Raw genomic sequence first — 22101 nt, 5'->3', positions numbered from 1 at the left:
CAAGTTAGTATGAGGTCCCAACGTTACCAACACAGATGTGAGAGAAATATTCTTTCCAGTAGGGCTGATGAAGGCCTGAAAAGGTCAAAGGACAAAGCCTCACCTGTGGCCAGTAAACACTTTCTACATTCAGTGACCATGAATGACATCTTCTAAAACTTGACGAATTGATTGAATAATATAAGATAGCCCAGATCTGTCTTTACTATTAATACCCTTTAACAGATACATTCCCCGACCAAAAAACCATCGCCACCAAAAAAACTCTAGTACGTAGTTGGACTGCCTGTCATGGTCCTGGGCCATGGGGGCCCAGTATTCTTAGTTCCTTGTATTTTTGTATTTCGTTCCTTATTTAGGCCATGTTTTCTGAGTTGCCCTGTTGTGTTGTTCCCTAAGTGTTTTCCCTTCATGGCTTTTACCCCCTGTGTGCCCCTCTGTGTATCTGTGAGCCCTCGTCTCTCCTTATGTTTTATTCCATGTTTCCCCTGCCCATCATGTCTAAGTTCTCCCGTGCTCTCTCTCCCCCCCCTGTGTGCCCTCTATGTATTTATGAGCCCTCGTCTCCCTTTGTGGTTGTTTCATGTTTCCCCAGCCCGTTATGTCTGTGTTTTCCCCGTGCTCTCTCTCCTCCTGCCTGAACCTCTGTGCCTGTACATGTCATGTTCAGTTCACCCCGCCCTGTCTCGTTATGGTTATCTGTGTCACCTGTGTTCCCCGTGTGTGCCCACTTTCCTCGTTTACCCTCTGTGTATTTCTGTCTGAGTCTCCCTCTGTTCGGTGTCGCGTTCTCCCTCATGCCGTGTGTGGTTCTCCCCGTGTCTTCCGGTATATGTTACTTTAGCTTTTCCCAGTTTAGTGTAGTTTTGCATTGCTTTTGTATCATCGTTATTGTTTATCACCTGTCAGCAATAAAGCTGCATTTTGAGTTTATCCCCCGTGTCTGTGAGTTTGCAATTTGGGTCCTCATCCTGCCTGCCACACGGCCGAAACATGACAGAAGAACGCGACCACGATATGGACCAAGCAGTTCACAACCCCTCCGCGGACCTCCAGTACGACCTGACCATGTCGGACCCAGCGACTCCTGGCAGAGACGTAATCCAAGCGGTGGAGTCGTTATGCTACCAGTGGAGCCGAAGCTCTAGTGAGGAGGAGAGGGAGGAGTTACTTTACTCGTTGGGGACAAGCGTCACGGTTTTTCCCTGGTTATGGGAGGCGCTACCCCCTCTGATCTCGGACTTCCTCCGCACCATCCTCCCAGCCTGCCCTCGGCAGCATCAGCGGTCCGGTGTGCGGACTGCGTCACCACAGCCCCGTGGCCGCGCAGCCTCCCCTCCGCCTGCTGTAAGCATACAAGTCGGCACGCTGAAGTTCGCCACGGCACCACACTCCTCTACGCTGGCGCCGTCCCTCTACTCGCCGGTTTCCACTTCGCTGTCACAGCTCAGTCGTTCACCCTCACCGCCTCGACCGACCTACCCGTCTTCCGCTTCCTATCTGGCACGGATGTGGTCAGAAGACGAGGAGCCGGTCGCCACAGAAATCGAAGTTTCATCCATGACCACCTCAAAGAGGAAGCGGCGTTCGCGTCGCCGTCGCCCAGCGCTACGGCATGTTTCGCCCTCCAACGAGCCACACGAGGAGGCGGGGGAGGTCATGGATTTCGACCTGGAGGAGCGGCAGCGTGCAGCATGCGATCAACTGGATGAAGAGCTCCGGTGGAAGCCGTGGCTAGCTCCTGACTATGAGGAGATCTTCCGGGGAACCCGCCTGGCTCTCGGGGGTCCCCTGAGCTTCCAGGAACTCTCATCTACCGCTCCATCAGCACCCAGTTCACCAGCCTCTGCGACGCCGCCCGGTGCGCATGAAGCACCGTTGTCTGGTTCATCGGGAGCTGCAGTCAAGCAGAAACGGCGTTCGCGTCCCCGTCGTGCTGCGCGACAACCGGAGGTGAGTGAACGCACTCTCCCATCACCAGCCTCCGTTGAAGCCGTAGAAGAGGAACTAGATTCAAGTTTACAGATTCAAGGGTCACCATTAAAGGAGACACATAGTGTGGAGGCGGCGGACTCCAGTACTGTGACTGATGTGGTCAGTTCGTCTGGCTTCCATGAACAGGGAGTAAGACCCACACAGACTGTAAATCCCAGCACTGGAGAACCTCAGCCTGTGTTCTCGTCACCGCCACCGGAACAGGAGTTTGACGGTCCAGCCTCTGAGCCGACCGGGGAATCCCCTGTTCCGTGTTTTTCTTGCAGCGAAAACAATGACACTATTTCAGAGACAGCCAGTGCTAACTGTAAGCTGAGTAATACAGTGCTAACCGGGCCGCCGCCCAGAGATTTTGCCCCGAAGACACCCGTAGACAGACCTAGTGATTTGGCAGGGACCTCTGGTGTAATACTTGGAGGGAGGGAGACCTCCACAGACCTAAAAGCTAATTGTGTGACAAGAGGGGGGGAGGAATTTCCTCCGTTGTCCGTTGCTTCGCCTGGGGTTCCATCTAAAGCTGAGTTGCCTGTGGCTAACGCCTCCCTTCCTGAGTCTGCTCTGCTCACCTACGAGGTGCTTAAAGTAGACACTTGTGCTTTCACAGCGAGTGAGGACTTTTTAGAGGAGGGTCATGTCGCAGAGCAGATAAGAACGGAGGGTGAGACGAGGTGTGATCATGTTTTGCCTGCTGCTCCTGTGTCCAATGAACTTAAAAATAAGAATGCTGGTCATGACCTCATGTTGGGACTTAAAGGTGACAACAGGGATTCTAATCAGGGTAACACGAACTGTGAAATGTCCCCACCTAAATTCTGTTTTCCCCACAGTCGTGAGCAGGGTGTTTTTGGACTGTTTACCTCCATCCCTGCCGCCTCTACTCAGAGGATTGAGTCTGAGACCAGGGGATACAATTCCACTATTAATGACCATGTAGCGTCCCCTCACGGAGTTACTTTGACACAGTTCTCCGAGGTTTCTGTGAGCACATTATCGGACAGGGTTTTGAGTCCCAAGGTTAATGTTAACACCAGCACACAGCCGGAAATGTCACCCGTCTCGGCTATGGTTGCTAGCACAGCATTATCCATACCCATTTCACCACACACTCTACATAACACCCTTGAGTTACAGTCCACCTCTAGCGTGGTCCCAAGTCAATGTACCACTTACCGCTATCAGACTGGTCAATTCTCATCACCCAGATCCATATCTGAATATCTCATGTTCACCCAGGGACTTCCCCCTGGAGGTTTAAGTCATGTTTTTGTGGGTAATATAGTAATCCTTGTTTTCCCTGTGGCTGACCCTGCTTACCTGTGCCATAACGTTATGTCATTGATTGAGTCTGAAGGGCGGAATGTAGACACAGGGCTTTCTGCTTCTGAACCTATTATGTCAACTAACATGAGTCTTGCAGTGACTGGGCTGGTCTCTGCCTCAAGACATCTCACGCCTGTTTGTTTCTGGACTGATACCTATAAGATGTCATGTGAACGCAGCCGGCCTATTGCCACGTCAGCTGGAGGGTCCGAGGGGCCCGTTCAGCCTCCTGTCTCCGCTGGAGGGTCCGAGGGGCCCGTTCAGCAACCTTCCTCGTCAGCTGGGGGTTCAGGAGAACCGCACCAGCCTCATGCCTCGTCAGCTGGAGGGCCCGAGGAGCCCATCCGGCCTCACGCCACGTCAGCTGGAGGGCCCGAGGAGCCCATCCGGCCTCACGCCACGTCAGCTGGAGGGCCCGAGGAGCCCATCCAGCACCATGCCACGTCTGCTGGAGGGCCCGAGGAGCCCATCCAGCCACCTTCTGCTTCTGCCACGCCTGGTCCAGCCTCCGCCTCTGCTTCGTCAGCTGCAGCTCCGGCCTGTGCTTCGTCAGCTGCAGCTCCAGCCTGTGCTTCGTCAGCTGCAGCCTCAGAGCCTTCATCCTCTGCAGCCTCAGAGCCTTCGTCCTCGTCTGGCCCAGCCTCAGAGCCTTCGTCCTCGTCTGGCCCAGCCTCAGAGTCTTCGTCCTCGTCTGGCCCAGCCTCAGAGTCTTCGTCCTCGTCTGGCCCAGCCTCAGAGTCTTCAGCCTGTGCTTCGTCTGGTCCAGCCTCTGAATCTTCAGCCTGTGCTTCGTCTGGTCCAGCCTCTGAATCTTCAGCCTGTGCTTCGTCTGGTCCAGCCTCTGAGTCTTCGGCCTGTGCTTCGTCTGGTCCAGCCTCTGAGTCTTCAGCCTGTGCTTCGTCTGGTCCAGCCTCTGAGTCTTCAGCCTGTGCTTCGTCTGGTCCTGTGCCCACCGGGCCATGGCCAGCACGCCTGACACTGGAGAGCCGCCGCTGCCTTCCGCGCGGCCGGCCTCCTGAACTGCTCCGTCGTCTCCCTCGCCGCCGCCGCTGCCTTCCACGCGGCCGGCCTCCTGAACTGCTCCGTCGTCTCCCTCGCCGCCGCCGCTGCCTTCCGCGCGGCCGGCCTCCTGAACTGCTCCGTCGTCTCCTTCGCCGCCGCCGCTGCCTTCCGCACGGCCGGCCTCCGGACCAGCTCTGTCACCTGTGCCACCCGCCTGGTCGGCCCCCCGACCGTGTGACCCGTGAACTCTTGTGCCTGTGGGCTCTGGGTCGGCCCCCTGAACTTTATTTGGACTATGGTCATGAGCTCCTGTGTTTTCTGTTGTTTGTTTTGTTTCCCGTTCTGGTCCCTCCGTCCTGGTCCCCCGCCTCCCGCCCTGGGTGGGTTGTTTTCTGTTTTTGTTTTGTTTTTCGGGTTTGGGCTGTCGGGGGCCAGCCCTTTAGGGGGGGGTGATGTCATGGTCCTGGGCCATGTGGGCCCAGTATTCTTAGTTCCTTGTATTTTTGTATTTCGTTCCTTATTTAGGCCATGTTTTCTGAGTTGCCCTGTTGTGTTGTTCCCTAAGTGTTTTCCCTTCATGGCTTTTACCCCCTGTGTGCCCCTCTGTGTATCTGTGAGCCCTCGTCTCTCCTTATGTTTTATTCCATGTTTCCCCTGCCCATCATGTCTAAGTTCTCCCGTGCTCTCTCTCCCCCCCCTGTGTGCCCTCTATGTATTTATGAGCCCTCGTCTCCCTTTGTGGTTATTTCATGTTTCCCCAGCCCGTTATGTCTGTGTTTTCCCCGTGCTCTCTCTCCTCCTGCCTGAACCTCTGTGCCTGTACATGTCATGTTCAGTTCACCCCGCCCTGTCTCGTTATGATTATCAGTGTCACCTGTGTTCCCCGTGTGTTCCCACTTTCCTCGTTAACCCTCTGTGTATTTCTGTCTGAGTCTCCCTCTGTTCGGTGTCGCGTTCTCCCTCATGCCGTGTGTGGTTCTCCCCGTGTCTTCCGGTATATGTTACTTTAGCTTTTCCCAGTTTAGTGTAGTTTTGCATTGCTTTTGTATCATCGTTATTGTTTATCACCTGTCAGCAATAAAGCTGCATTTTGAGTTTATCCCCCGTGTCTGTGAGTTTGCAATTTGGGTCCTCATCCTGCCTGCCACACGGCCGAAACATGACACTGCCTTTAGCTTTGATTACGGCATGCATCTGCTGTGGCATTGTCTCCACAAGCTTCTGCAATGTCACAACATTTATTTCCATCCAGTGTTGCATTAATTTGTCACCAAGAACTTGCACTGATGATGGTGGAGTCTGACCGCTGTGCAAAGCCTTCTCCAGCATCCCAAAGAGTCTTAATGGGGTTAAGGTCTGGACTCTGGTGGCCAGTCAATGTGTGTGAAAAGGATGTCTCATGCTCCCAGAGCCACGCTTTCACAGTTTGAGCCAGATGAATCCTGGCATTGTCACCTTGGAAATATGCCCGTGCCATCAGAGAAGAAGAAACCCATTGATGGGATAACCTGGTCATTCAGGGAGTCAGCGGACCTCCTTCTTGGAGCACATGCTGTTGCTGAACCTAGACCTGACCAACTGCAGCAACCCCAGACCACAGGCTTGTAGGCACCAGGCATGACGGGGGCATCACTCCATCTGCCTCTCCTCTTACCCCGATGCGCCCATCCCTCTAGAACAGGGTAAGTCTGGACTCATCAGACCACATGACCTTCTTCCATTGCTCCAGAGTCCAGTCTTTATGCTTGCTAGCAAACTGAAGCCTTTTTCCCGGTTTGCCTCTCTGATTACTGGTTTTATTATGGCTACACAGCTGTTCAATCCCAATTCCTTGAGCTTCCCATTGTGCTGGTGGAAATGCTCTTACATTCACTATTAAACATAGCCCTGAGTTCTACTGTTGTTTTTCTTCGATTTGATTTCACCAAACGTTTAATTGATTGCCGATCACAATCACCACACTTCTTCCTCGAAGACCATGGATCCCCACTATCCTTCCACTTTTTAATAATGCGTCGGACAGTTCTTAACCCAATTTGTGTAGTTTCTGCAGTCTCCTTGGATGTTTTCTCTGCTTGATGCATACCAATGATTTGACCCTTCTCAAACACACTAACATCTTTTCCACAACCACGATATGCATCTTTCGACATGGTTGTTTATGAAATGTGAAGCAACTCATTGCACCAGTTGGGGTTGAATAACTTGTTGCCAGCTGATAATCGCCCATGCAGTAACTGTCCAACAGGAGGCTCGAACCTATTTGCTTAGTTAAATCCAGCGGGCAACTTTTATAATAAGTGTGGCTTGTGGCTCGGCTGCAGGGGTCAGCCCGCCAGAGGGACCCGCTCAGCCCAATCCAGACATCAGTGCCCCGAACCCACTGCTCCACCCCCTCTGCAGCCAAGCCACACCCCGTCACGAAACGCCAGCTTCTTTAAAGCACAGTAAAAACAGTGCAGCGAGAATGAGGCTACCACTGAGAGTCACACACTGATTAATAAATGTACCTTTGGATGATGCGCCGTCTTTACTTTCAGTCTCAGCCTTGTCCTTCTCTTCACCGTTGGCCTCGTCCACTTCCTCGTTCACCGTGGTCAGCTCTGGCTCGCTCTTATATAGCCGGTAATCTGGAGCTTGCTTTGAGTGCAATAGGAAGGAAATCTCAGGATAAGAATACATTCATACACAAGTTCAGTCAGGCACACATAACACTGATATGAATTAGATGTATTTGAACTTGTTGAGGAACAGATGCACATGAATTTATTCTTTAGGATGGGGTCTGGAAATAAAAGGCGAGAGATGGCTGAGAACACTGAATCCTGTGAAATGAGGAGCTCGGGTGCATTGGCTCGGTGTACTGAAGTGTGCCAGTCACAGCAAACTGAGGATGTTGGGGGCTGATGTGGTCGGGAGAGGGTGGGGCATGAACGCGTTCAGCGATTCTTACACTGTGTGCTCCATTCCTGGTGCCGGTTTTGCGGTCTTCAGGACGATAATTGTGGGAGGGCATGGGGCCACCACGGTGCGAGTGGTGGGGGGGCACTTGAGGGGGGCGGTCTGATGAGTCGTAGTACTGGGGGAGAGGCGGGCGGGGGGGTACGCTGTTGCCCTCCTTGGGAGGACTGAGTGGCTGAGTGACTGCCTGTAGACAGTTAACACAACGGGGCTCAAAGAAAGGACAGCGCTCCTGTCATGCTGTACAAATGCTGCTCGTCACCAAGAACACTCAGCCTGACTGGACCAGTTTCTGCAAACTGGGATGGAGACACCTCGGCTTGTGCTGGAAATACTCAAACATCACTCTGACTCCAAATGTGTTCTTCTGAGACTTGCTGTTATGGGTGCATTCACAACGACAACAACACAAACTACACTATAAGTATGTTATTAATGGAACATATCAGTGTTAGCGGTAAACACGCATCCTAACGACATGTAAAGAGCTACGGTAAGAGTGAAATATCTGGTTCCGTGAGACGGGACAGGACTTTATTTTTAGTTTTACACCTGTTCACTCTGTCTGCTACTCGCCATCGAGCGCATACTCTACAGGACCGCGGTCCCTCGTTCATCGTGGGAGTTGCGTTCTAAAAATAACCCGCGATAAGTGAAATCCGTGAAGTAGCCAACTTTGTTTTTTACAATTATTATAGATGGGTTAAGGCTGTAAAACCCGTCCCTACACAGTTTATAAACTTTTCTCGCACAGGCAGGAACATTTTCACACTTTTCTCTGTTGTTTAAACTCTCAAAGTTCAAACCTTCGTAGAAAGTCCAGTATTACAGAATGAAACCAAACACACCTGCAGGTGACGACGTTTCGTCGACATTGTCGTGTTCGTCAGAGAAAACTTACAAACATACAGTGCAGCACTTCGGAGTCACGCTGCTACTGATCAAAGATTTATGTAAATTGGACAAGCTGAACACATTCTGTACTGTACAGGGGACACGGCACAAGATTGATTGACACTTGTCTACAGCCAATCAGGACACAGAACACAATGTGCTGTAAAAAAAAAAAAAGCATGCAAAATTGTGCACAAAAAAATCCACGAAACAGCAATGCTGCAAAAGGTGCACCGTGTTATAGCGAGGCACCGCTGTAACTGAAGAAGCTAATCTCACCAGCATCATGGAAAGTATCTGTGGAAACGGACAAACCTGAAACGCCACAAAAACAGCTGAGCGAGCGGATTTCTACACTGAACTCAAACATCGACCTGTCCAGTACGAAACCTTTGAGCTACACAATCTCTATTCAGCTGTGAAACAACAGACAGCAAAGCCATCACACACACTCCTGCTGAACAATTTGACCACGTGCTTCATGCTAACCCTTCAGCTGGAGCTCAAACAAAGCCATCTTGGTTGGGCTAGAAAGACGCCAGAAATCTCTGAAGTCAAAACAAACGTAACTAAAACAGAATCATGTGACAGGGGTGTAATGTGCACACTGCCGTACCTCATTCTTCTGCTGGATGCTGAGTGGCTTTGAACCAAGAAAACCTATTAAACAGACAGAAATTGGAGAAAAGAGACAGAAGTGAAGAAGTTTGCGATCACTGAAGATACGTGAATGCATCAGGTGCCGCTGCAAAATGGAGTTCTACATCTTCCTCATCTTTCAGGTATCCAACACTTTGTAACGCACAGAAAACACAACATAGATTTACTGACAAGCCAAAGCAGAATATTAACAGGGTAGATTTAACCAGAAGGCTAAAGACGCGATATCACAGAATCACAAAAAATAGTCTATAACAAGGACCCTATGCAGAAAACGCACACACAGGGCCACCGTGTCCATTTCACGCTTTGTGTGTGTGAAATGGACACGGATGCACGGAGATATTTCACTTCATGCCAACACGAGAACAATGACGGCAAAGACAATATTAACATGTTTACGTGTATATTAAAAACAGCAGCTAGGCTGTCAGCATCACCGGGTCTCACAGTGTGTCAGTGTATTGTTGGCAGAGCCGTGTAATGACAGCAAGAACGTAAGAATGTGATGGTGGAGGTGCTGAGGGAGGGCCTCACTGCTATTTGTGCTCCGCTGGGGTTTGCTCTTGGACAGCGCCTCCATCACATCCTGGATCCTCCACAGCTCTTTCTGGATCTGAATGTGCCGCTGACTTGGAGGCTCTGTCTGAAGACACACAGAGACACACATCCAAATATTCTGTTCAAAGTTAACCACCGTGTAAAGTAAGAGTGTGTGTGTGTGTGTGTGTGTGTGTGTGCGTGCTACCTGTGGGCTGCCCAGGGCCTCCAGCTGTTCCAGTAGGTTGGATTTGGCCAGAGTAACATCTGCTTCCAGTAGGTCGTACTCCCTCCAGGAGCACTCTAGCTCCTGAAACAGGACACCAACAGCAGTCGGTTTGTGTTTATCTGTGCGGGTTTTCTTTCCCGTGTCTCCTCTTTTAGGTTCAGGAACCTTTGCCCTCTTTCTCGTCTGTCAGGTTTGCGTGGCATTTCTGTGAGTTCCCCCGGTACATCAGTCCTAAACCAACAGACACAAGGACCAGAGACCCCGAAATCTGCAGCCGAGCAAAGACTGAACTTGTGCTTGTTCCTGAAAAGACTTCCTGCACAATCATGTGGATTCCCATCTACTATCATTAGACTGGCTGCATAGGATATGCAGGGTATGGTTTAGAGGATGGATCTCTTAGAGCCCCGATCCAGTGTGTGACCACTCACAGTGTAGCTAGAGTAGATCCAGCCTTTAGGTATGGGCTCAAAATGTGGTCATAAATATTTTGTACTTGTAAAAAAGATTTGCATGTGTAAAAAGAATTTGTGTGTGGACTTAGCCAAAAAAACCCTGCAAGTTACAAGTACGAATTTTGACCCTATTTTTCTTCCTTTCATCTGATTGGTCAATGTCATGTCAATCACAAATGTAACAATCCAATCAGAGAACAGATGGGTTTGGCTGTCGGAGGGGCGCTTTTTTGAACTGCAGGTCCTTGAAGGGTGATACAGTTTGAAGCTGGAGGATCTCTATATAAATATCTGATAGCAGCTAGGTCCCCTAACTTTCAGTAGCTGTTGAAAGGAAAAAGTTGTGGTATATCAGTGGTTAGAAATCTTTTTTACACATACAAATCTTTTTTACAAGTACAAAATATTTATGACCACATTTTGAGCCCATATTTAGGAGCTTATTTGTTATATTTAGAACATGCACCACTAAAAAAAACACAAAATAAAAGATTTAAAATGCAGATATATAACCGTCACCTGATTCTGTTTCCTTCACTGTTGTTCACATCAAAGCTGTCACAAACATAAACACAGTGGAAGCCACACCGCTATGGAAACAAAGGCTTCGGCTGCGCTACATGCTGGTGTTCTTGGAGTTGAAAGGAGGCTTTCCCAGTACTGTGACTGGTCAAAGAACAAAACATTTTCTTACTCTGTAATCATCAGGAAACGCGTCTGTAACAGCAGTGCAGAAGTATTATTGTTGTAAAGAAATGTATATTTGGGTTTGTATATTCTGGTGTTTATCAAGGAAATTAAATGAAGAGTAAAAGCTAATCAATAACCTTACCAGCATGTATCACAGTAACGCCAGTAAAAGCTGATTTTTACTCTCCATAAGGAGTCTAGGTGATGTTCCACTGTGAGACACGCAATAAATATTCAGTAGCAAGTCCTATTCCATAAAACTGTGGCTGCTTTTCCAAGCATAAATGTCCCTACGTGTCGGGTGGTGATGTGTGAGAGCATGCATGCTCACAGTGCTGACTCGGGACAGCTCCCTGCAGGTGCTGAGCAGCCCATTTTGCAGCACATCTCTCTGTTGGACCAGGCTCTGTGTGGCTGCTGCATTGGTGTCACTCTGTTCACTCAGCTCCTGACTGGCAGACAGCAGCGCTGTCTCCAGAGTGTGCTGCCACACAACACACAAAAATTATTACTGCATATCCGCAAAGAGAGCAACACACATGCACAGAGTGCACAGCTGTACCTTCTCTCTGTGTAGCTGCTGCAGTTTCTCCTCCTGCATCCTCACTGCTTTGTCCTGCTCACACAGTCTGCTCAGCTTGGTCTAACACAGCCACACAAACATGCCCATCAGTAAACGTGTCTTTGAAACGTGTCAATCATTTCACTGAGAGCTGCGGCCGTCTTACATCTATGTCAGCCTCCTCTGGGCGCTGGACGAAGGCGCCGTCTTTGTAGTCATCTGAACTCGTCTGAAGAAGAGAAACAGTCAGAGATGGACACTAAGGGGCAACACATCTGGTACAACGGAGAGCTCCAGGTCAGTTTTTCAAAAAATATTAAGAAATGTCACAGAATGCATTCAGGGATTACTTCTCGACTTGTTATACACTAACAGTCAAAAGTTTGGACTCGCCTTCTCATTTGTTGTCGTTATTTTTGCTACTTTCTACATTATAGATACAAACTGACATCAGATATATGAAGTAAGATATATGGACTCATGTAGCAAAGGAAAAACTATGTTTTATATTTTTGATTTCTGTAAGTAGCTGCTCTTTGCTTTGTTGACAGCGCGGCAAACCCTCGGCCTTCTCTCAGCGAGCTTCATGATGTTGTCACCGGAAACGGCTTCACCCGGCAGGTGAGCCTGTCAGGGTTCGTTTGTGGAATTTGTTGCCTTCTTAATGGGGTTGGGACCATCAGGTGTGTTGTGCAGAAGTCAGGTTGCTACACAGACTGTTAGAATTCATATTATGGCAAGAACCAGTCAGCTAAGAAAAGAGAAACAACAGGCCATCATTACTTTAAGAACTGAAGATCAGTCAGTTGGAAAATTGCTAAAACTTTGAATGTGTCCAAGTGGAGTCGCAAAAACATCAAGACTACGATGAAACCGTCTCACATGAGGACGCCCCAGGAAAGGAAGACCAAGAGTCCCTCATTCATCCGAGTCACCAGCCTCAGAAATCACAAGTTAACAGCAGCTCAGATTAGAGATAAGTCTAAATCTGAGATCTTTGGTTCCACCTGCAGAAAAGGTGAATGGATGGCGTACACAGTCACCTGACCTAAACCCAGTGGAGATGGTTTGGGATGGAGCGCAGAGTGAAGGCAACGGACCAACAAGTCCTCAGCATCTCTGGGAACTCCTTCAACACTGTTGGAAACCATTTCAGGAGACGACCTCATGAAGCTCACGGAGACGCCAAGAGTGAGCGAAGCAGGAATCAAAGGGTGGATATCAGGAAGAATCTAAGATATACAACATGTTATTTCACACATCTTTGTTTCCTACATAATTCCACATGCGTTCATCCGTAGTTTGATGCCTTCAGTGAGAATCTGCAATATAAATATTCATGAAAATAAAATAAAAAAACATGAAATGAGAAAGCATGTCCAAACTTTTGACTGTGTGTTTAATTTAATCCCACATGATATAAATTATTGTGTCAGGATTTGTCTTTCCTGAATACAGTGGGCAAAAATTGTTCATATTACACTTGTTGTTTATTACAAGAGCATGAAATGATGCAGTGATGATGGGATATTGTTGATATTTACTAATCCTGCTTGAAGCTGCTTACCCAGATGTTACCACGGCTGCTGTGGATCACATTAGAAAGTACAAACACGCATCGCCAGCGTAGCTTCAGCAAACTATAATATGCTGATAAACAAACTCTTACATATTGCCTCCTACACTTTAGTCTGATTTGCAGCAATGAGGTTGTGCTCTACCAAGAAACAAGTCAACCTTTTTTTAAGGCAACTTTTTGTTGGAATCAGTCCCAAACAACTGTCCCAGAAAATGACCGGTGTTCACTATACAAAGTAGGGCTGCCACAAACGATTACTTTGATAGTCGACTAGTCACACATTATTTTTGCGATTAGTCGACTAATCAGATCATCATCCATTGGACGTTAAACGTACAGCTTATTGCACCAGCAGCATCTGCTCTTATATAACTATCATTAGCTTACAGCTTGAAGTGTTTAAGGTCTGTGCTAACTAAAAATAAAGACAAGATGATAGTTTATTAAATTTTAATGAAATTTGCAGATTGTTTCGGTGAAGTTTAATAAACTCCTTGCTATCTAAAATATAACAGGACACCGGAGTAAATTCTTGAGCATCTCACACTTCTGATAATCAGCTGTCTGCTTGATGTTTATTCAGCTGTGTAAAAACTATAACTTTAATCTCAGCCAAACCGATTTACTCAGCAACAAATAAAATACTAAAAAAGGCAAACAATAACATTGTTAAGTTATCTAAGAGACTTATATATATGTTTAACCTGAGTAGTGAAAGACGGCGGTGGGTTTGAAAACGATTTGCTGGGAGTCCGGTGTTCTCACGGCTCTAGTGACCTAGCCCCCGGCTAGCTATCGAGCTAGTGGGTAACAGACGTCTCTGAAAACGTCGGAGCGCTTTTGAAAATATGCGGTGTCCTGATAAACTGAGCAGATATTTGAGGTTTACACAGCTACATTCTCGCCTGAAAATATGTTAAACGTTTATTTTGTGACCCAGAAAGAATAATAAGAGTAATATTAAAACTAACTAGCTGCCGCCATTGTTGGAAACTGAGCTGGGCTGCGCTATGAATTCTGGGACACAGGCTGTATCCCAATTCAGGGTCTGCAGCCTTAAAGGCCGCATTTTAAGGCCGATTACGTCACCGCGACGCAACAAAGGCTGTCCCAATTCGAAGGCTGCTCGAAATGCGGCCCTCAAATGCGTCCTTCATTTCCCTGAACTTTAAGGACATGGCGGTGTAGACTTCGTGGCCCAACATATCCCAGAATGCATAGCGCGGCGGTGGGTGTGGATAATTTTGCCGGAAAAAAACGGCGGATGAGGGGCGCCCGAAGAGTAAACTTTAAGTACTGAATATTATGTCACTTATTTATGTGCAAATGTTTAATAACGAAGAACATTAAACATTACTGTTGGCCACATGTCGGCAAAGTCATGTGACATTAGTGACGTTTGTACTAACTTGGTTTTAAAGCCTTTACTTTAAAATATACTTCAGTCAATAGCTGAGCTTAATCAGAGAATGATCAAAGCTCATGTAGAAACAAACAAATGAACAAAAGATTTTCTCCTTCATCTCTGTCAAACAAAGCTGTATGACACGTTTCCAGCTGTTAGTATCATGGTTGCTAGGCAACCTGGGCAGTGCAACGGAGGCTAGACCGTCCATTTCACAAGCCTCGCACTTCCGGCCTTAGCGGTCTTTGAGTACGCGGCCCTTGAGGATCGTTGAGGCTGCGTACTTTAAGGCTGCAGACCCTGAATTGGGATACAGACACAGCTTCTTCTTCTTCGGGGTTTAACGGCAGCTGGCATCCTTGTACATGCAGGGCTGATCCAGCTTCACATTTTAACTGGATACTTTATGTAATGGATCAGAAAAAAATGCCTAACAAATAAATGTCTTAGACGTGTGTTAGGTAACAACAGGAAACAGCCCACGAGTCTGTCTCCTGCTTCACACTGAAAATCAAAAATTCTCTTAAAGTTAAGAAGTCTCTTAGAAGTTTAAAAAACAACAAAAACCTAACATCACCTGTAAAGCTCACTGACTAACATTTTCTACCTGTTTGTTTAGTTTGTGCATAAACAGAAATGTAAAATTACCAATCTGTGGTCTCAGGGAAAGCTCAAGTGTGTTGAAAACATCCCTGCTCTAATGATCTCTGCTGCTGTCACTGCAGAACCACAGTGCAGTGGTTTATAAATTCACGTAGCAAGCAAATGGCTACTAGTTCCTTTGGGGGTGCATCAAAAAGGGCATGTGCCAAATCAAGCATGTTGTGGTCTCGTGACAAGGAAAATTTGAAGGTACCATTAACTGTGTGCAGAGTAAAAGCGTGATTCCCAGATCACGAGAGATTCTACTTTTACTAATGAGTGACTAAAGAGTGGAACCAAGTCCACAGAGATAACCCCATGCCATAATCCCCCCTCCACCAAACTTGGCACAATGCAGTCAGACAAGTACAGTTCTTCTGACAACAACCAAACCCAGACTCGTTCATTGGCTTGCCAAATGGAGAAGCATGATTCATCACTCCAGAGAGCACATCTCCACTGCTCTAGAGTACAGCGGCAGTGTGCTTGAATGCAGCTGCTTGGTCACAGGAACCCACAGGAAGTTCTCTGCGCTCTGCTCTCTAGCTAAGCTGAAGTTTGGAGGTCTGTGGAGGTTGACTTAGCAGAAAGCTGGCAGCCTCTGTGCACTATGTCTCGATGCACACTCAATCATCCAGGCCCCATCCTATCACAGTACTAAAGTGGACTTCACTGAGCTCCTGAAAGCAACCACTCTGCATGCCTTGGTGGTTGACCTTATGAGCCTGTGTAAAACGATTATACATGAATTCAGCGGTTTGGATGGGTTAGTGAAGACTTTTGGCAATATAGAGCAGTTCCAGCTTATAACTCAACCTAAAACATCGACTGTCCTGAGATTGACCAACTGTGTCCTTCTGCTTCTACCCATGTACAGATTCTTTGGTATTCTTGTAAAGAAATCTGACACGGTTTCCTGAAATGTCATGTCAGTTTTTAGTTTTCAAAAAAACAAACCTGTAATACAAACACATTAAACCAGTCAAGCATTCCCCAAGTAAACCTCAACAATAAACACTGCTGTGTGACGGGAGACGCCATCGCTCTGACACTCATTGCAGCCACAAATCATGCTCAGTTCCAGGTGCATAAAGAAAGGAAAGCAGTGAAATGAGATGTGCAGGAAACAAAAAGAACGTCACATACACTTCAAACATTGCAATAGGTTAAACATAGGAAGGATCACTGTGGAACAACTGACAGATGAACTGACTGCATCCAAAACATGATAACTAGGTTAACAGTGGAGGGGATGATGTGGATAGACAACTACTGGAAACATCTGGCTTGAGTCTGCTCCCCCTCATTCAAAAATATAGAGTTCTGCAAGAAATAACTTGGACGTAAACTTTGGATAAGAAAACCAAACGACCAAGATTTATCAGCAGCAATAGTTTCATAAATGCATATTCCTCTAAATGTTTGATATTTCATGTTGAGAGGGGATTTTTCACTTTAAAAATGAATAAATAAATGACTTGCTGAACGAAATCGTGCAACTTTGGTGCTCCAGCATGTAAAGATAAACTGAAGGTTGACTGTGTGACACGTCCCTAACAGAGATGCCTGCACAGTGACTCAAGCCAGAACCTGCCTAAGACCTTACTTGCTGGTAGAGTTGTGGCCTTGGTGCAGAGTTCTCAATCATAGTGTGAATCATGAAGATTAGAGGCTCATTCTCCTTCGTCTAGCGGAGCGCCGTGGAGAAAGAAGATACAGTGATGTAATAACACAGCTATAACTGTTGCTGGAGGATGAAATACTGTTTAATAACTGCTTTGTAAACAAAACTGGAAGACAAAAAGGAGGATAAACACACCTGTGACAGTTTAGTGTTCTGTCACTCCACCTCTGACCAATCTTATTCTAAAGCCTTTCTGATCAATCCTAACTCTCACCTCAAATCTATAATAACCTGCAAAGAAATGTCAGGTCATGTATACAACCAAAGAGCAATATTTATGATATTTCTCCAAGGAGGTGCTTTTGGATTTTTGGATGTAATTAAAAAACAACAAGTCTTCATTGAGTCAGTGGTTTCTAGGTATGACCAAGGACCAAATGATATTTGTCCCAGGTGAGGTACTGCAGTTCTCCCATAGGATTGACCTAATCACAGATTTAATGCACATACACTATGTTGCCAAAAGTATCTGCTTGCTTGCACTCACAGGCATATAAACTTGAGTGACTTCCTATTCTGAATCCATAGGGTTAAATATGATGCCAGCCCTCCCTTTGCAGCTATACCAGCTTCTGTTCTCCTGGGAAGGTTTTCCACAAGGTTTAGGAACGTGTTTATGGGAATTTTTTGGCCATTCTTTGAGATGTGCATTTGTGAGGACAGACACTGATGTTGGACTTGGCCCGGCTCGCAGTCTCTGCTCTTTTTCATCTCAATAGAGTTCTATCAGGTTGAGATCAGGACTCTTCAGTTAATCTCTTCCATAACAAGCTCGCTCACTAATGTCTCTATGGACCATACTTTGTGCACTGCTGTGCAGTTATAGTGGAACTGGAATTCTCAAACTGATCCCACAAAGCTGGGAGCATGAAACTGTCCAAAATGTTTTGGTGTGGTGAAGCATTAAGAGTTGCTTTCAATGGAAAAAGGAGCTGAACTCCTCAAAAAAAAAAAGAAAAAGAAAAAAATCCCAACTTATATACTTATATACCCCATCTTACAAACTTTACGACTGGTAAATGCAGTCAGGCAAATATCGCTCTCCTCCATTGGACTGCCAGGAAAAGTGTGATTCAGCACTCAACTGATGCTTTACATTGCACTCGGTGATATAAGGCTTGGATGCAGATACTCGGCTATGGAAACCAATTCCATGAAGGTTTTAGACACTGTTCCTCAGCTAATCTGAAGGTCGGAGGTCTGTAGTGACTGATTCTGCAGAACACTGGTCATTTCTGCACCCGCTGACCTTACTCTTTGATTTTATGTAGCCTCTACTTTGTGACTGAGTTTCTGCGATTTCTAATCCTTTTCACTTTGTTCCAATAGCCCTAACAGTTGACTGAGAACTATTTAGCAGCAAGGAAATTTCACAACTGTACTGGGTGCACTGGTGGCACGATATGGTACCATGATGGAATTCACTGAGCTCCTTAGACCAACCCATTCTCAAATAGTCTGCATGCCTGTGAGCTTAATCTTCACACCTTTGACCACGAAAGTCACTTTGATGATTTGGAGGGGTAAATGGTAAATAGCGCTTTACTAGTCCCTAAGGACTAAAAGCGCTTTACACTACAGTCATCCACCCATTCACACACTGGTGATGGCAGCTACATTGTAGCACAGCCACCCTGGGGCGCACTGACAGAGGCGAGGCTGCCGGACACTGGCGCCACCGGGCCCTCTGACCACCACCAGTAGGCAACGGGTGAAGTGTCTCGCCCAAGGGCACAACGACTGAGACTGTTGGAGCCGAGACTCGAACCGGCAGCCTTCCAATTAAAAGACAAACTGCCAACTCTTGAGCCACGATTGGTGTGTCAATACTTTTGGCAATATCGTGTAGGGTTTTAAAATTTCCGTACAATGAATATCAACTTGCAAAGACAATGAACATCAGTTTGCTTCGAATTTCAGCAGCATGAAAGTAAAGACATGTTATACACCAGCAGTCCCCAACATTTTTTTTGCACCACGGACTGGTTTATGTTCGACAATCCAGTCTGTAAGTCTGACGTCATCAGCTGTGCCTGGGCCCAGACTACGATGCAGCTCCCAAAGTCAAACAAACACTGCGGCATCACTGAGAGTTAAAAACTGTAAATTCTTTCATCTTTAATGAAATGATCAGTGGCAATAAAAACAGAGAAGCCGACAGTGAACACTGACTGATTTTAGGGGCTTGTTCAAATTAAATGGAACAAGATACAAAGTATTAAAACATGTTAAAAACACAGCAACCTTAATAAACACAGAGGGCCGGGAGGCAGGATTCATCAGGTCATCACTTAATGACCAGATATTTTCACGGACCGGCCTTTAAGGTGTTGCGCATAAATACAGCAAAATAAAACTAGTACCGGTACCAAAAAAAGAAGATTTATTCATAACACACGTGAAAAGACCCAGGGAAACAGAGTTAACGATAAAAACCGCTAGAAACCCTGAAAACCATAAGTTTCACACCAAGCCTCAACTCTCGCGGCCTGGCACCAAACGACTCACGGACCGGTACCGGTCCATGGCCCGGGGGTTGGGGACCGCTGTTATACACAGTGTATCAGAGTTTTTAGAGGCCACGATGCAAAGCACCTGCCCATAAAGCTTTCTAGGGTCCATTCACTTCTGTATTAGATGTTATACCCTTTACATTTCTATCTAAAGGTAGAATTTCATGTAGTTTCATGTTAAATAGTCATGTAGACAATTCAGACTCTGATGTGGTTTCCTTCTCTTTCTTGTCTTTTTTCTTTATGCTTGTATAAAATGTGGTGTGAGGCAAAGATAAAGGCAGAGAATAACTAAGAAAACTGAAAATAACTCCCTTCCACAAAGACTATGTTTTCACAGAAGGACGACCTTTTCAGTACTGAGCAGTCCTGTTCAATAATAGAGGGAAGGCTAGTCCTACCTAACAGGCTGAAAATAAACAGCACATTTCGATGCCTGATCCTGGTATGACATGTGCAAACTGCCAACAGATTATGTTTTCCCAGAAGGATGAGCATGCTGAAGAAGAAGAATGTGCTCAGAGATGTCAACGTCCTGGCAATCTTAAATAGCCCAGTGTGTGCAGGTCATGAAAACAACCTGGTGATAAATATCACTACAGGTTCAGACTTTTTTTTAAAGATCCAACTGAAATCTGGAATCAAAGTAATTAAAGAGAATCCAACATAACTGCATCACAGTAACAACGTGCTTCTTACAAGGAATACGTTAACAGTAGTGTAGTGTTTATAGTGTAGTGTTTATAGTGTAGTAGGGCCAGTGTTGGGGAGTAACGGAATACATGTACCGCCGTTACGTATTTAGAATACAAAATATGAGTAACTGTATTCCGTTACAGTTACCGTTTAAACAGGTGGTATTCAGAATACAGTTACTTTGTTGAAATAAATGGATTACACTGCGGTACTTGTTTCATTTTGTCGTGGGTCAGGACTGTTTGGGTTTGTTTGACAGCTACGCTCTTTGTTCCAGGCGGCAGCGTTACGGTTGCCATGGTTACAGGGCGACGCTCTCTCTCTCTGCGACTGTGTGTTTCCTGGGTGAGAGAGCGCCTTTTCGTTGTTGTTGTTGTTGTTGTGCTAAGCTAACAGGCAGAATGCTACAAGCATAGCTCTAAAGAATGTAGCATCATGGGCAGTGTAGTCCGTGCTGCAGGGAGAATGGACTGCCATACACGTTATGGGTCTGTGAGCGCGAGGAGGGAGAAAAAGGAGAGTGGAAAGGTACGAGTTGTCATTGAGGAAAAACGGGAGCTGGAAGCATGTAAATATAATAATAACCACTGCAGCCAAGAAGAGAGCCTGACGAGCCCAGTTGTAAGTAAGCTATTAAGACTCGACTGTACACCGTGTTCGTGTTTTCCTCCGAAAACAATAAGTTCCGTTGGAGCAGCCTTTCAACGCCTCTCTCTGTCTCTCGCAAGAAAAGTTGATCCACACAACAAAGTAAAGCTATTTTTCGGCTACGAGCCGACAGGGACCCCGCCGTATTAGTCAGAGGTCCCTTTACTACAGTTCGGAGTCGCGGACCTTCAGTAATAGTAATAAATCACACAGCAATAGTACATTCACGTTGTTGTAAAAAGCATGATAATATATTAAGTAATCCAAAGTATTCAGAATACGTTACTGTCATTGAGTAACGTAACGGAATACGTTACAGAATACATTTTGGGGCATGTATTCTGTATTCTGTAATGGAATACATTTTAAAAGTAACCTTCCCAACACTGAGTAGGGCTGCCACAAACGATTATTTTGATAGTCGACTAGTCACCGATTATTTTTTGCGATTACTCGATTAATCAGATCATCATCCATTAGACGTAAAACTACAGCTTATTGCACCAGCAGCATCTGCTCTTATATAACTATCATTAGCTTACAGCTTTAAGTGTTTAAGGTCTGTGCTAACTAAAAATAAAGACAAGATGATAGTTTATTAAATTTTAATGAAATTTGCAGATTGTTTCGGTGAAGTTTAATAAACTCCTTGCTATCTACACTATAACAGGACACCGGAGTAAATTCTCCAGCATCTCACACTTCTGATAATCAGCTGTCTGCTTGATGTTTATTCAGCTGTGTAAAAACTATAACTTTAATCTCAGCCAAACCGATTTACTCAGGAACAAATAAAATACTAAAAAAAGCCAAACAATAACATTTTTAAGTTATCTAAGTGACTTATGTATCATGTTTAACCTGAGTAGTGAAAGACGGCGGTGGGTTTGAAAACGATGTGCCGGGAGTCCGGTGTTCTCACGGCTCTAGTTAGCCTAGCCCCCGGCTAGCTATCGAGCTAGTGGGTAACAGACGTCTCCGAAAACGTCGGAGCGCTTTTGAAAATATGCGGTGTCTTGATAAACTGAGCAGATATTTGAGGTTTACACAGCTACATTCTCCCTGAAAATATGTTAAACGTTTATTTTGTGACCCAGAAAGATTAATAAGAGTAATATTAAAACTAACTAGCTGCCGCCATTGTTGACAACTGAGCAGAACTGTCACTACCTGATCCGTACCCCGCATGCGCGAAAGGTGTCTACTTCCGGTCGAACCGTTTTACGATAGTTACGGGTCAGAGTATCTGTCAAGATGTTAAGAATAACAAGTATCTCTTAAAATGTTTCCGATAATGAAACATTTAATATAATGTAGACAAAAACAAAAAAGTAAAAAGATAGTGACAGATCAGGGCTCCCGATCCTCACTGCGCATGTGCAAAGTCGGACCGTACAAATCGGGTCTACCCGATCCGTACCGCGCATGTGCAGGGGTTTTCTTCTTCTTCTGTTCGTTTAATGGCAGTTTACTCCCCAGTGTACGAGGATACCGCCACCTGCTGACCGAGCGAATAAACCCTATTATAAACTGAATTAGCGTCATTACAAACGTGTGTTAAATTTGATTTAGTGATAGTCGAGTGTGTTTATGCTTGTCTGTGAGGAGAGGATTGTTGGAAAAGTG

The 22101-nt window shown here is 46.1% G+C and overlaps 1 protein-coding gene across 8 annotated transcripts in view; it reads right to left on the bottom strand.

The window, feature by feature from the left end:
- Window positions 1-22101, bottom strand: part of LOC113009022 (pleckstrin homology domain-containing family A member 5-like) — a 163361-nt gene that overhangs the window by 17389 nt on the left and 123871 nt on the right. For 4 of the 8 annotated variants that reach the window (XM_080291519.1, XM_080291522.1, XM_080291518.1 and 1 more), the window contains 9 exons: window positions 16541-16621; window positions 11475-11537; window positions 11309-11389; window positions 11078-11230; window positions 9581-9682; window positions 9370-9478; window positions 8789-8832; window positions 7271-7465; window positions 6828-6957 (listed from right to left, as the gene is read on the bottom strand). In XM_080291519.1, coding sequence (XP_080147645.1) covers window positions 6828-6957; window positions 7271-7465; window positions 8789-8832; window positions 9370-9478; window positions 9581-9682; window positions 11078-11230; window positions 11309-11389; window positions 11475-11537; window positions 16541-16621 — 958 coding nt within the window. The remainder of the gene's footprint in view (window positions 1-6827; window positions 6958-7270; window positions 7466-8788; window positions 8833-9369; window positions 9479-9580; window positions 9683-11077; window positions 11231-11308; window positions 11390-11474; window positions 11538-16540; window positions 16622-22101) is intronic. The other 4 variants (XM_080291523.1, XM_080291525.1, XM_080291524.1 and 1 more) reach the window with 3 other exon arrangements.

The sequence above is a fragment of the Astatotilapia calliptera genome, chromosome 17 (genome assembly GCF_964374335.1).
Source record: "Astatotilapia calliptera chromosome 17, fAstCal68.1, whole genome shotgun sequence".
NCBI lineage: Eukaryota > Metazoa > Chordata > Actinopteri > Cichliformes > Cichlidae > Astatotilapia > Astatotilapia calliptera.
Note: the sequence above shows the minus strand (reverse complement) of the source record. Positions and strands in the feature narration are given on the sequence as shown.